The sequence below is a fragment of the Spermophilus citellus genome (genome assembly GCF_964194105.1).
Source record: "Spermophilus citellus genome assembly, chromosome: X".
NCBI lineage: Eukaryota > Metazoa > Chordata > Mammalia > Rodentia > Sciuridae > Spermophilus > Spermophilus citellus.
In genome coordinates this window covers 42,511,924-42,525,251 of record NC_138190.1, presented here as the reverse complement: position 1 = coordinate 42,525,251, position 13,328 = coordinate 42,511,924, and the positions used below count along the sequence as shown (strand labels likewise).

The 13,328-nt window shown below is 50.3% G+C and overlaps 1 protein-coding gene across 3 annotated transcripts; it reads right to left on the bottom strand.

Moving 5' to 3' along the window:
• Positions 1-399: 399 nt before the first annotated feature.
• On the bottom strand, positions 400-12,374 carry TFE3 (transcription factor binding to IGHM enhancer 3). 3 transcript variants are annotated; one of them, XM_081276648.1, is made up of 10 exons: positions 12,054-12,374; positions 9,759-9,872; positions 8,446-8,749; positions 7,293-7,538; positions 7,013-7,117; positions 5,062-5,179; positions 4,465-4,521; positions 4,209-4,284; positions 2,766-2,913; positions 400-2,244 (listed from the first exon to the last, which is right to left on the bottom strand). In XM_081276648.1, exons 1-10 carry the CDS (start codon positions 12,167-12,169, stop codon positions 1,801-1,803), a joined length of 1,728 nt encoding a protein of 575 aa, XP_081132774.1. In that variant the 5' UTR covers positions 12,170-12,374; the 3' UTR covers positions 400-1,800. The 3 variants fall into 3 exon arrangements, with proteins under 3 accessions (XP_081132774.1, XP_081132775.1, XP_081132776.1); XM_081276649.1 differs by having other exon boundaries at positions 8,446-8,684; positions 12,054-12,077; XM_081276650.1 differs by lacking the exon at positions 12,054-12,374 and having other exon boundaries at positions 8,446-8,730.
• Between the last annotated feature and the right edge of the window lie 954 nt (positions 12,375-13,328).

Here is a 13,328-nt window from a genome sequence, read left to right as displayed (position 1 = left end):
TTATGATTCACCTGCCTTAGCCTCCTGAGTAAATGGGATTACAGGCGTGCACCACATAAATTGTGACTACAAGTGTGTGTCACTGCCAGCCCCACAACACTTATTTTAATTCTATTCCTCAGCCTCTCCAAACAGGAAATGGGAATGAGCAGCAGCACTTTCTGACCACCAGCCCTCTGGGAAACATATCAGGTGAAATAACTGCAAAAGTTAGATGGGTACGTGGCAGGTCATTAAAAGGACTGATTGCTTTTGCATACAGGTGATTTTCCTCCAGACATTCTTCCTATCTAAATTCCCTTGTCTACCACTCTGAAATGCTTCTTCCAGTAACTTGTATCCCTCTTGGTCTGCACAGACCACATTCACTACACAGTAAAAAACAAGCACATGAGACACTTTGCCAAAGTTAAAAGCGCATCAAACACGCCTAGCATTTATTATTTTAATCACAAACCTACAGACCCCTCAGTACACCCTCCTTGGGGCCTGGCCCCAGCAATCCAAAGCTGATGACCTTGGGTATAGGCAGCAGGAGAGGTGGGGATGGGTAAGGAGTGTCTCTTGATAACTCTGAAATGGGGGGAATCCTCCAAATGAAGAACTGAGTGGGGGCCAGAGGTTGGGGATAACCTAGCTTCTGAGTAGGGGGAACAATAAAAAATCAATTAAACAAATGAGAGAGGGTACAATACACTTTTGCAACCCTTCCTCCAAGCCTCTGCCTTCTAAGGGAGACTTTGTCTTTCTCCTGGGCAGGGATCTCCCTGGAGGGGCCCCGTCCTTCACCCTGTTCTACATTTTGAACAACAGTACTGGGGTACTAGACACCTGGTCTGGATCCCCAGTAATCCCCATCATCTCCCCAAACTTTCCCTAAAGGAAGAAGACAGGACTCTACCCAATGGTAGAGGCTTAACTCTTACTCCAGATCTAGGTTGGAAGAATAAAACTGTAGAATTTCAAGATCTGTCCTCTTCCCCAAGGGCAGAGTTAGCTCAGAGCCCTCCTAGGTCAGGTCAGGTTGGTCCCAGGTTAAGGTGGGGAGCTTAAGTACTGCTCCTCCCTGCTGAGTGGAATGCTTGCATGAGATGTTGCTAAGGGCCAAGGGTAGGGCTGTGGTCTTCAAGTGGGATGGCCTGCTCCTACTGACTCCTTCACACCTGAAACACCTGTGCTGGACTCTTCCTATAGGGAAGGGATAGAATTGGGCCTGGCCTCCATTCCCAGAAGGTCAGGACTCACGTTCCCATGGGAAGGGGCTGGGTCATGTCCTCATTTCTATTCCTTGTTTGGACAGGGAAGGGTTCATGGGGAAGGAGATGGGCTTAACCCCCCCAGGGGTGGGACCTCCTCTTCCAGTGCCAAGATGGGCTAGACTGGCAGATCCCAGGGAAGGGATGGAGCAGCATCCTGACATCTCCTATTCCCAGGAGACCTGGTTAGGACAGTCTTTAGCAGGCAGAGGTGGGACCTCATCCTGTCACCTCTGGTCTCCTGATCAAGGGTAGGGCCCATAGAGCAGGGACAAGGCTGTGATCCCCAGCAGATAGACCCTGATCTCACAGCCTTCTCCCTCTGAAATACCTGCACTGGGCTATGCCTTTGGGGGAAGGGGCAGACCCTCATCGGACTCCTCCTCCATGACTCTTACAGGGGTGGAGCCTGATCATATCTCTACTTCCCCCAAAATTCCTGGGCAGGGCAGTTTCATGGGAGGGTGGGGAAAAGGCAGGGCCTCATCCTGACTCCTCCTCCTTTCCTGGGTGGGGAAGGTCCCAGGGGAGGGGTGAGGCCTGATCAGGACTCTTCCTCCATGCTGAAGCTGCTGCGGCGGCTGCTGGCCTTCGAGACAGCGGGGGATACTGAAGAAAGCAGGGGGTCAGAGGCAGCCCGCAGTGGGGACAGGGCACCCCCCGACAGTCCTCCCACCACCCCCTCCTCCTCCTCCATCAGAATGTCCTCCAGCCCCAGGTGGAAGGGGTCTCCCAGGTCCCCCAGGTGGTCACTGGGAAAGTGCAGGTCCAGAAGAGCATCTGAAGGTGGTGCTGGGGGCTGCTGATGGGGAGCATTCTGGGCAGGTCCCCCTGCTACATGAAATGCTGCTGTGCCTGGCCTGCCCTCCTCCTCAATGTCCAGCTGCTCTGGCTTGAGGCTGTCAGAGGCTGAAGTTGTGGTTAGGGAGAGCAGCCCTGGGGTGGGAGGCACTGGCAAACCATGGATCTGGGCCTGCAGTTCTAGCTCCTGTAAAAAGTAGGGGATGGGTACAGAAAAAGATGGGGTTCTGAGTCTCCCAGAGGCAGAGGAGGGTATTGGTTAAAAATCCAGACTGCCTGAGTTCCAATTCAACCTCTGCTACTGGATAGTTTCAAAACTTTAGGCAAGTGGCTTAAAGTCTGAGCCTCAGAGTCCCAGTCTATAAAAGGGTTATAATAATGGTCCCCATCATCTCATATGACTGTTGTAAGGATTAATGAGTTAATTGATATAAAACTTGTTACAGTGTGTAGCACAAGATAAACACCATGTATTTTAGCTAATAGTCATGTTATTAATGTTAGCTAACATTAATTAGTATTCTTATTAATGTTTTGATTATTATATATCATCATCATCATCATCATCATCATCTTATGAATCAGGAAACCTGGAGAATCCCCCAAATATGCCAAGATGGGAAACCAGGTCTGTTCTTGCTCTGCCTCTGCCTGCAGGATCCTCCACTCCCACCCGGTCACCCCTGCCACCATCTCTTCCTTCTAGACCTGAATTCGAAGCTGCAGGCTGCGGTTGGCTTGCTCCAGGGACCGCTGTCGACTTTCCAGATCTTTGGAGCGCTGTTGCTCCTTCTGCAACTTTCGGATATAATCCACAGAGGCCTTCAGGATGGTGCCCTTGTTCCAGCGCATCTCTCTATGGGGCCCAAGGCGGAAGAAAAATGGAAAGGCTGAATATGGAGTCTCTCAAGAGGTGAGGGGGGATCATACCAGGTAAATGGAACACCCTACCAGATGCCCAGAACTTGAGGCAAGGCTACTCAAGGGTATGAAAACTCCCTGTCTAGAAAGGGTTTACACACCAAACCCTGGAAGACCTGTGTGACCTGACCCCATCTGGATCCTTTGCCACAATGGCTTCTCATTGCTTGTAGAACATGGAAAACCATCCCCATCTCAGGGCTTCTGCCCACCTGTGCCCTCTGCCTAGAATATTCTTCATCCAAACACCTACATGGCTACCTACCTAGCCTGCTTATGCTTTTTATTTCTTGTGTGCTGGGGATGGAATACAGGGCCTTGACCATGTGAGGTAAGCACTCTACCACTGAGCTATACCCCAGGCCCCCATCTTTAGGCTGTTAATTCAAATGTTTCCTTATTAGCTGAAGTCTGTCCTGAGTTGAGGCCTACCTGTTCCACCCTTCTCACCCCAAAATCTCACCTTCCTCAATGCACTAACACTCTCCCACCTTCCTTCTGTTTTTTGCGAGTGTGTGTATGTGTGTGTGTGGGGGGGTGCTGGGGATTGAACCTGGGGCCTTGCACATGCTAGGGTGTAGCTCTACCACTGGGCTACACTCCTGCTCTTTTCATATTTTATTTTGAATCAGGGTCTCACTAAGTTGCTTAGGGCCTTGTTAAGTTGCTAAGGCTGGCCTCAAACTTGCAATCCAACTGCCTCAGCCTTCTGAGTAGCTAGAATTATAGGAGTGTGCCACTGTGCCTAGCTTCTTTCTGTTCTTTGTTTTTCCCCTGACACTGATCAAAATGTGAATCTCACAGACTTTACTAATTCATCTTGTTTACTGTCTGTCTGCCCCAACTAAAACATGAGTTCTATGAGGTCAAGGATCTCTGTCTCTTTTTTTCCCTCTGGTATCCTCAGGGCCTACCACGGTACCTGATACAAAATAGAGGCTCAATAAATAAATCTTGAATAGAATAAATAAAGGAAGTACTAAGTGAATAGAACACTAGGTGCAATATGTTCTGTAGGGAGCAGACAGGACATATAAACCATACCATCACACACTTAATATTTTAGATGGGCACACAGTGAGTGTCTGCAACCCTGCTCAGGCTGAGAAAAGACCAGAAGAGAACTGGTGCTTGGGCAAGACTTCATGGAGGGCCAATCAAAGAACAAATTCTTTAGCATGGGGCACCCCCCCACCTCCCACTGGCCTGGGATCCCCAGCCCAGACTCACGGGTCATTGGACTTGGGAATGAGGGTGCCCAACTCCTTGATCCTATCGTTAATGTTGAATCGCCTGCGACGCTCAACTTTGGAGGCAGGGAGAGAGAAAGAAAAGGTGAAAGAGTCATCAATGGGTAAAAGAGGGAAGAGAAAATGGGATGCTGGAAAGCTGGTATAGGGAGGGGGCTCCCCATGGAGAGAGGGCCAGAACTCAGAGCAAAGCAGGAATGTGTAGCGCATGGGCAAGCGTGCACACTCAGGCTTACTCAGGTTGTGATTGTCTTTCTTCTGGCGTTCCTTCAACAGGGCCTTTGCCTCGGTTTCTGGAAGAGAGCAGGGGTGGTAAAGGCCTCTGGACACAGAAAGAAAGAGCACGTGCAGATACAGAGGTAGGGGTTGGTGGGCTGGGGACCAGGGAAGTGACCCTTTAAAGAGATGGGGTCAGACTGTGTTGCCCATGATATGAACTCCTGGGCTCAAGCAACCCTCCTGCCTCAGTTTCTTGAGTAGCTGAGACTATAGGTACAGGCCACCAAACTCAGCTTGAAGTGAATTTTTTTAAAAAGTGACTCTTCTTTATTATTTTTATGAGGACATGATGACAAGCCAGTTGTTATACCCAAGATGAGAAGAAGTGAAGTGAAAGCAGGACCATGGATCATATAAAGAAAATGCAAAAACAGCCCATTTCATTCTTGCTTGCTTGTTTTTTATTCCCCCTTTTTGGTACTGGGAACTGAACCCAGGGCTTCATGAATGCCAGACAGACACCCTACTACTGAGCTACACCCCAAGACCTGGCAGGCATGGAGCTCAGCCCAAGGTACAAGGTGGGGGTATGAAGCCAAGATTCTGGTACTTACCAGAAATCTCCCGTTTGATGTTAGGCAGCTCAGCTGGACAGGAGTTGCTGACAGTGATGGCTGGCGTGGCCACACCCTGATTACTGTACACGTCAAGCAGATTCCCTGACACAGGCAGCTGAGGGCAGCGAGAACACAGACACAATGGTTGGGAATAGGCCCCAGGCTCAGCCTCTCCTCAGATCCAAGCTCCTGACTGCCCCCACACATCCCAAAGACAGGGCCCTCTAATGCAAGGACTGGTTGTCCCAGGAACCCTTCCTTCTTCAAGGAAATTTCACATGGCAACCCAATGTGGGGGGACAGAGCAAAGTGGACCTCTTGTGCTTTGCTGAGTGACTAGGGCCTGCCTAGTATGCCTATCACCCCTACCAGGTCCCTCAAATCTTTTAGGGGATCTCCCAAAGCCCTCTCCCAAACCGCAGTGCTGGCCTTTGAGAAGAAATGCTGGAAAACCACCATTCTCAGGTCTTTCTCAGCTCTGATGTGACATTCCAGTCTGATAGCTCCTCCCAGCACAACATTCCAATCCAACATTCTTGGAACACTCCAACCCAATCTCCTCAGACCTTGGTAAATTGTCATGGTAACATTCTACCCAAAATCTGGCCTTCTGGAGCATTCCAACCTAATCTTCAGTCTTTCACTTTGATTAAGTCATTCCACCTTAAATACCACACCATGTACCAAGGTCCTAACTCTAGGAAAATGACTCTAGGGACATTTTCCCACACATTCTGCTCTCAACTACTCAACAACTACCACTGCTTTTATATCAGCCTAATGTTTTTCTTTCCTCTACACTCTCCTGGATCTACTCCAGTACAACAAACCAGTATAAAAGTACACCCAAGTCCCACCTCTTGATGAATTGTCATGTTTTGACACTTCCTTATCTGTCTGATATAAGATCCCAATCCCTGTGTCCAAATCAATGAAAACTTCTGGACTGGGGATGTGGCTCAGTGGTAGAGTGCTTGCCTAGTGTGTGAGAGGCCCTAAGTTCAATCCCCAGGACCACACAAATTAAAAAAGACAAAGTTCTAATAAACTGGTACCAATTTTTTGTAGTACTGGGAATAGAACCCAGGTCTTCACACATGCTAGGCAAACACTCTACTGCTGGGCTATACCCCCAGATCCAAACTGGTACTATTTTTATACATTCTTTTTGGGGGAGAGTACTAGGAATTAAACTCAGAGGCACTTTACCCCTGAGCTACATCTATAGCCTGTTTTATTCTTTTATTTTGAGATAGGGTATTGTGAAGTTGCTGAGGCTGGCCTCAAACTTGCAATCCACCTGCCTTAGCCTCTCGAGTTGCTAGGATTATAGGTGTGTGGTACCATGTCTGGACTACAAATGCTTCTATCCTCTTGATAAGTGGGAACAAAGTCAAACCATAGCTACTTATATATATTGCAAAGCAAGCTATGAGATCCTTACAATGTACTAGTATCAGAATGTTATAATAGTACATCCCTTATTCCAGAAAGTTTTACTCATTCTCTACTAGGGCCTCGCCTCTTGGCCCAGTACACTACAAGATACCACTTGTTACAACCCACACCAAATTTTGAGCCTTTGGGCATGTTCCAGTCAATACATGGTCTGGGGATGCCCCAAACATCTGACTCCCTTGGGATATTCAAATTGCTGTATGATTCTTATCTCTCGGTACTTCTACAGGAAAGCCCAAGTGCTTTGGTATGCCTTAATATCTCCATAAACTCCCTTCAAAGTCTATAAGGGCCTCCGCTTCACATAGTCCAATACAAGGCCCAAGGGCAATACTATGCCATATTCTCATCATAGGGCCTCCCTCTCTACCTTAGTACAATCAATGGCAAGGGTCTCATATATACACAGCCAACAAATTAGGGTGTATTCTTAGTGATAAAAGGATGCCCTAATTTTCAGACCAATCAATCACCCGTCTCAAGGCCTCACCGTGCTGGGGAGCTGCAGCCCTGCGGTGCCTCCGGGCAGGTAGCTGAGCATCTCATCATTGTAACTGGACTCCAGGCTGATGATCTCATCAATGACATCATCAATCTGGGGGTAAAAGTAAATATTGTACAGGGTTAGAAGGATTGGAAGGGAAGGCTGGGGGTACAGTTTAGTGGTACAGCACTTGCCTAGCATGTATAAGGAAGGCCCTAGGTTCCATCCCCAGCACCACAAGAAAAATTGGAAGAAGGGCATGAGAGAGTTGTCTACAGCCTTTTACCTCCTTCTCTGAGCTGGACCCGATGGTGAGCAGTGCCATGGGGCTGTTGGGAGCGCTGCCTGTGGGACCAGTGGTGTGAGCAGCCTCAGGGGCAGGCAGCGGCTGGGCACTGGTGGGCCCTGGTGGTGGGGTGAGGGCCTGGGAAGCCAGCTTGGGCCCAAGTGTAGTGGACAGGTACTGTTTCACCTGCTGCCGGCGTGCCTGCTGCAGGTGGTAGCGCGTTGGGTTCTCCAGGTGGGTCTGTACCTATGAGATAAGAAGGACGGGGCAGGGAGGGGACAAGGTGGAACAGTATCAGAGGGGTGATTCTGAGCCCCAGCCTGATCTTCCTGACTCCTCTGTTCCTAGGTTTAGGTATGCAAACTGGGTCCAGAATCTGAAAACCCGTAAAAAATATTGATGAATCTTGCCAGGCGCAGTGGCGCACACCTGTATTCCCAGCTACTTGGGAGACAGATGAGAGAGGATCATAAGTTAGAGGCCAGCCTGGGCAACCTGGCGAGACCCTACCTCAAAATAAAGAATAAATAGGGGTGGGAGTATAGCTCAGTGATAGAGCATATCTGGGTTCAATCCCCAGTACTGGAAAAAAATATTGGTGAATCTGACCAAAGACCTAATCCCTTGCTCAAAAATCCTTCATAGTCCCTAAGATCCACCCACAGCTGACCAGAACTCTCAGTTTCTAGATCACCTTGTCACTGTTCCCAAGACTCCCCTAGAATCTCTGACACCATCTAACAACTCCCCTGGAGTCTCTGACACCACCTAACATCTGGAAACTACACGTTTTTCCAAAACACCCTAATCACCAAAGAATTACACACACACACACACACACACACACACACACACTCACTCATGAGAAGCTCATCCTACAAAGCCAGTGCCCACCTGGGGCTTGGATGATCATTCGTGGTCCTCTAAGACATCCTTGTAGCCCCCAAGAACTACTCACAAGTCCACAAAAACACCTCAGAAACACTAAACACATAGGACATTAGCACAAACCATTTAAATACTACCAGGGACCTTCTTTACAGACCCTAGAACCTCATCCAAAAAGACACTAGGACCCCAGGCCACCCCTAGCTCTTAGGACTACTTCTTTGACACCTGGAGTAACTCTCAGGGTCTCTAGACCTCACCTTACCTTGAGCACCTCCCTGGGCACCTGAGCAGGGGGTGGACGGCCCAACGTGTGGCCCCCAGCAGAGACTCCAACCACAGAGATGGCAGGAGAGGCAGGTGCAGGACTGGGGAAGGAAGCAGCTGCAGCCTGTTCGCGACGCTCACGCCTCTCCTGCTCCTGTGCCTGGGCCCGCATGAGTTGTTGCCGCAGCAAGACCCGGGATGAAGAAGATGACGACATGGCAGGGGTCCTGGAGCCCCCTGCAGAAGACGATGTAGAGAGTGTAGCTGGGGTGGTTGGTGTGGCCTGCAGTGATATTGGGAGGCTGTGGAATGGGAAATATGGGGCCATACGTAAGCTAAAAGTCTCTTCCCATGTCTAAGGGTCATAGTGTGCTGGAATAGACAGACACAGGAGCCAGGCGATTCTCTGCCTTCGGAGGCTACAATGTGGAGGGCAAAACAAAGGAACCAGGCCTGTTTGCAGCCCTCAGGGGTCATAGTGGAACCAGACTCCGTGTCAGCATTCAGAGTTCAGACTAGTGGGGGAATTTTAGCCCTCACTCCTAATAGTGAAGCCTAGGTTTGAGCCAGTTCATATTCTACATGGAGATGCCATTGCTGGGCTCTGCAGGAGGGGCGTATCCCATTTAAAGGTCGAGTGGAAGCAGAATTCAGATTGCAGCAATGGAGAAGGTATGCAAAGGACTCCTAAATCCAATTTGGGGCTGCAGATGCTCTTGGAGCTCCTGGACATGGGCATCAGGATAAAAGGGCAGTCTCGGGCACCCCCTTCCTTCCCTGTTAGGGCCTCTGGTCCCAGGAGCTAGTCAGTCTTGAAAATCTCAGAGATTTCACAATCCTCTCTTCCTGCCCCTCTTCCAGGTCCCCTCCCCTCTCTTAGAGCTCAGGCCGATGACTCAGCACATTTAGACTACCAGGCTAGGGGAAAGAAGAGAGTAGTAGGGGTTCCTCCAGAGATTAGGGTGGGTGGGCTTGTAAAGTGTGGGCGGGGCTATGGTCATGACTCCGCCCACCTAGGGCGGGAATTTACGCAGGACATTCCCTTCCACTGGGTGCTCCAGGCCTGCAAGAATATTTGTGTATCGATGGGTGCGTAGGTATAGTTAAGGGAGGCAGGGGAGTTCTGATCAGAGATAACATAGTTTGCCCACCTGTTTCCCTGTGTGACATGCTCTTTTAGGGCCCTGATTTTACTATCTAGAAAATACAGGCTGCTGAGAGAATGGGTTGGGCTAGCACTGAGGGACTCTGCCCTGTAGGGAGGGGAGGCTGAGGAACTGGGGTGGGGGGTATCAGGTAGGCCAGTCATACCTGGAGCGTAGGGGTAGGGGTTGGCTTTTGAGCTCGTAGAAGCTGTCAGGATCAAGGATGTTTTCTAATTCAATGTCAGCAACAATCCCAGATTCCGGAAGCAAAGAGTTCAGGCTGAGGGTGGGAAGGAGGGAGGGGGGTGGTCAGTGATTGTAGGGAAAACTCATTCCTTTCCTTTTTTTCTGAGACAAAGAGGGAGGGAGCCCTCAAGCATACTTGGCCACCTTGCTGGGTTACCTCCACCGAGAATCCCTTCATCTGTTCCCCATCCTCTTTCCTCTCCTAACTCTTTATTTCTGAGTTATCTATGGTCCCTTAAGAGCCAGAATAATGAATGCCTGAATCCCAACCCCTTCACTCTAACAATCACATGTAGCAGCAACCAGAGTTTGAGAAAAACAGAATTTAGGAATTACAATTCACTTCGAAGCATTCCTGACTTTAAATTCAGAGTTCTCCCAGACACACCCCCATCCCCTACTGTTCTGACATTTGAATGTTAGCCTATGTTTGAATCTACACAAACACACACACACCTAGGGGCATCCCTCAGCATAACTGTCCAATGTAACACTAACTGCATGCATCACAAAGACAACTGGAGACCATTCACTTTATCTAAGAGCTACCCCTTTGCAAGTGAGTTTTCCCCAGCCCCAGCCAGAGTTTACGAGACATTAATACACACCCAAATATAAAAGTAAAAACACGAAAGGCTCCCTCACTCCAACAGTTTGGATTTACAAGAGAGAGAATTTGGGTGGATGATCTGCTTTATATGAGCATTCATTTCTTAGCTGGAGGAACCTACCCAGTTCTCTCCTGTTTTTTGGGGGATAGATCAAGACACACACACACATCTCCAGTATCAAGATCCACTGGCACACAAAACAAGAAGCCATGCACACCCCTCCCTTCAAACTGTGCCCACTACTGTGATGATCCAGGTTACTATAAGGAATTAGAAGATGGTAAACCCAGAAAGGTTCCTCTCAGCCCTCCATGCTGGGTACAAGAACCCTAGTGCCCAGGGAACACTTACACACATGTGGATGAATATGCATCCTTGAATTTAGTCAAAGATTTAAAATCCTGAGACTGAGGGTGACTTCACTTGATAAGAATCCTCTCCCCTCCCCAAGGATCTGTCTTCCTTCCACTCCTCACTTTCAGTTGGGGCCCTAAAACCACCCAGGAAGTAGGGAAGAGGAAGCTAGGGGAGCAGCTGAGGTCAGCACAATCCCAGGCAGAAAGGAGGCAAAGCCCCCTCCCATGCTCACACACCCATTGCACAGAAGTTGAAAGAGATGGGGTGCTGGGGTGGGCAGGGAGAGACGGAGCTCCAAAAAGGGTTGATGAGAGTGGAAATGAGAAGAAGCCAGAGAAGAGAACCTACCCATGCCGGGATGGTGCAATCAGTACTCACTCCAGCTCTAGGGGCAGATTCAAGATTACCCCCCCCCCCAGCCCGAGACAAACTGGGAGGGCCAGATGAAAAGAAGAGGGAGTGTGTGGGTAGTGAGTGGGCAGGGCTGGTTGAAAGGCATGAGTGGCAGCAGGAACAAGACCCTCCTCTGGGTTCCCAAATAAGGTCTGAGGCCTGCCGGGAGCTTCCTACTCTACCGGGTGATCTCCCATTCAAGCCTCTGCAGGGTGTGGGATCTGACTGGGTGGGCAAGGGTAACAGGATTATTCTGGACAAGTCTTGGTGAATGTTACTTCTCTTGCTCACTCACATACACACACAAGATTGGTATCACACCGTATAACTGAAATACCCCCCAGTCTCTCCAGATTCAAGTTATTCCCAAACACATCAACCAATCACTGTGAGTCACTAAGGTCCCAAAACAGCACCTCTGCACCCCATGATCTTTCTTCCACAGAGAGAAAGGCTCCAGGATTTCCTTAAAATCAGTATATCCTCAATCAGTGTACCTGACAATTCCTTTCATGCCCAACTCAAGGACCCCACATTCAGACTCTAATTAGTCCCCCAAGTTCTGATACCTCAGACTAGTTTCTGGATACTACAGAATCTGCTATTCTAGACCCAGTCAAGGGCCCCCCAAATCTGACCCTGCCCCCCTTAATGCACTCTCACGACTCCTTTAAGCCTCAGTCCAAGCAGGCCACCACAGGATTCCTTAGGTGCCCCCCCAAGATCGGCGCCCCAACGTCCTCCAAGCCTAGGCCAAGGGCCTACAATCCCAGTCAGGGGTCCCAGTGCTCTCAGATGAGGCCCCCCCCCCCCGGCACCCCAGTTAGCACTCCCGGCCCCAGGCAGCCCCGCACCTGAGCAGCTGGGCGGAATCGGCCGGCCTGCGCTCCTCCAACAGCACGAACACGGCTCGAGGGCCCTCCTTGTTGGCCTCTACGCCGTCCCGAGCTGGCTCGGCCGCATGAGACATGACGCCCGGCCCCGGGCAAGCCCTGCCAGGCCGGTCGGGCTTCGGCCCGGTCCCCCTAACAAAATAAGAGTCCCCCTCCCCCAGCTCGCCACCGCCTCCTCCTCCGCTAAGCCATGGAGCTAGCTCTGCGCGGGCGGGCGGCGACGGAGAGATGGGATGGGCCGTGAGTCATCCCCCGCCCTGAACGGACCAACACCCCCCCCACACCTAACCCCGGACGACCGCCCTCCTCCCCCTCGTCCTCTTCCCCCTCCTCCCTGAACTGGGGAAACTCCACAGGAAGTGACCACACTGGGGATGGACAGCTCATATAGCCACACCCCTTAGTGAAGCATCCAATCATTGAGGTGAGACTCCAGGGGCACGCCCTAAGACACGCCTTTGAAGCGGACTGAACATTGAATTCGACCCGCCCTCATTCAGGGAGGGGGCATCTAGACCACGCCCTCAGTGACGGAGGCAAATAGGCGAGGGGTGATTTGGTTGAGTCACGCCTCCATGTTTGCATCGGTGTCTGAGCCACGCCTCCCCTTCTCAAATTATCCCTCCGCAAGATAATATTAAGCCGCTCCTCGGCTTTTCTGCGTCTGCGCACCAATGGCCAGTCGGCTAGCCGAGGGTCTCCAGGCCAAGCATTTAGCTTCAGGAACCGCGCCCTCTCCCGGTTCACGTTTGCAATATCTGCGTCCTATACCGCGCTACAACCTCGATTTCACCGTGCCTTCTCAGCCAAAGCCATAATAACTACGAGGCAGAAGCAGCTACACTTCCTGGAGGTGTTGGCCAGAAACCCTGCCCTTTCAGTACTCACAGTCCAGTCCCTCATCTGTCATGTTCTCTGTTATCTAAAGTAGTTATTGTACTATGGTCGTTGTTCTACAGAATAGATGCTTAATGAATCCTTGATGGATGGACCAATGACTTGTAGAATCATAGGGAGCCAGGTTTGAATATGGTAGGGGACTTCCCTTCTGGGAGCCTTCGCTTTCCAGACCTGTCAAATGGAATCAAAATACCTGTCTGAGCCAGGCGCGGTGGTGCACGCCTGTGGCTCTGGAAGCTGAGGCAGGAGCATCACAAGTCCAAAGCCAGCCTGGGCAGTCTAACGAGACCCTCAGCACTTAGAAAGACCCAGCCTGAAAATAAGAAATAAAAAGAT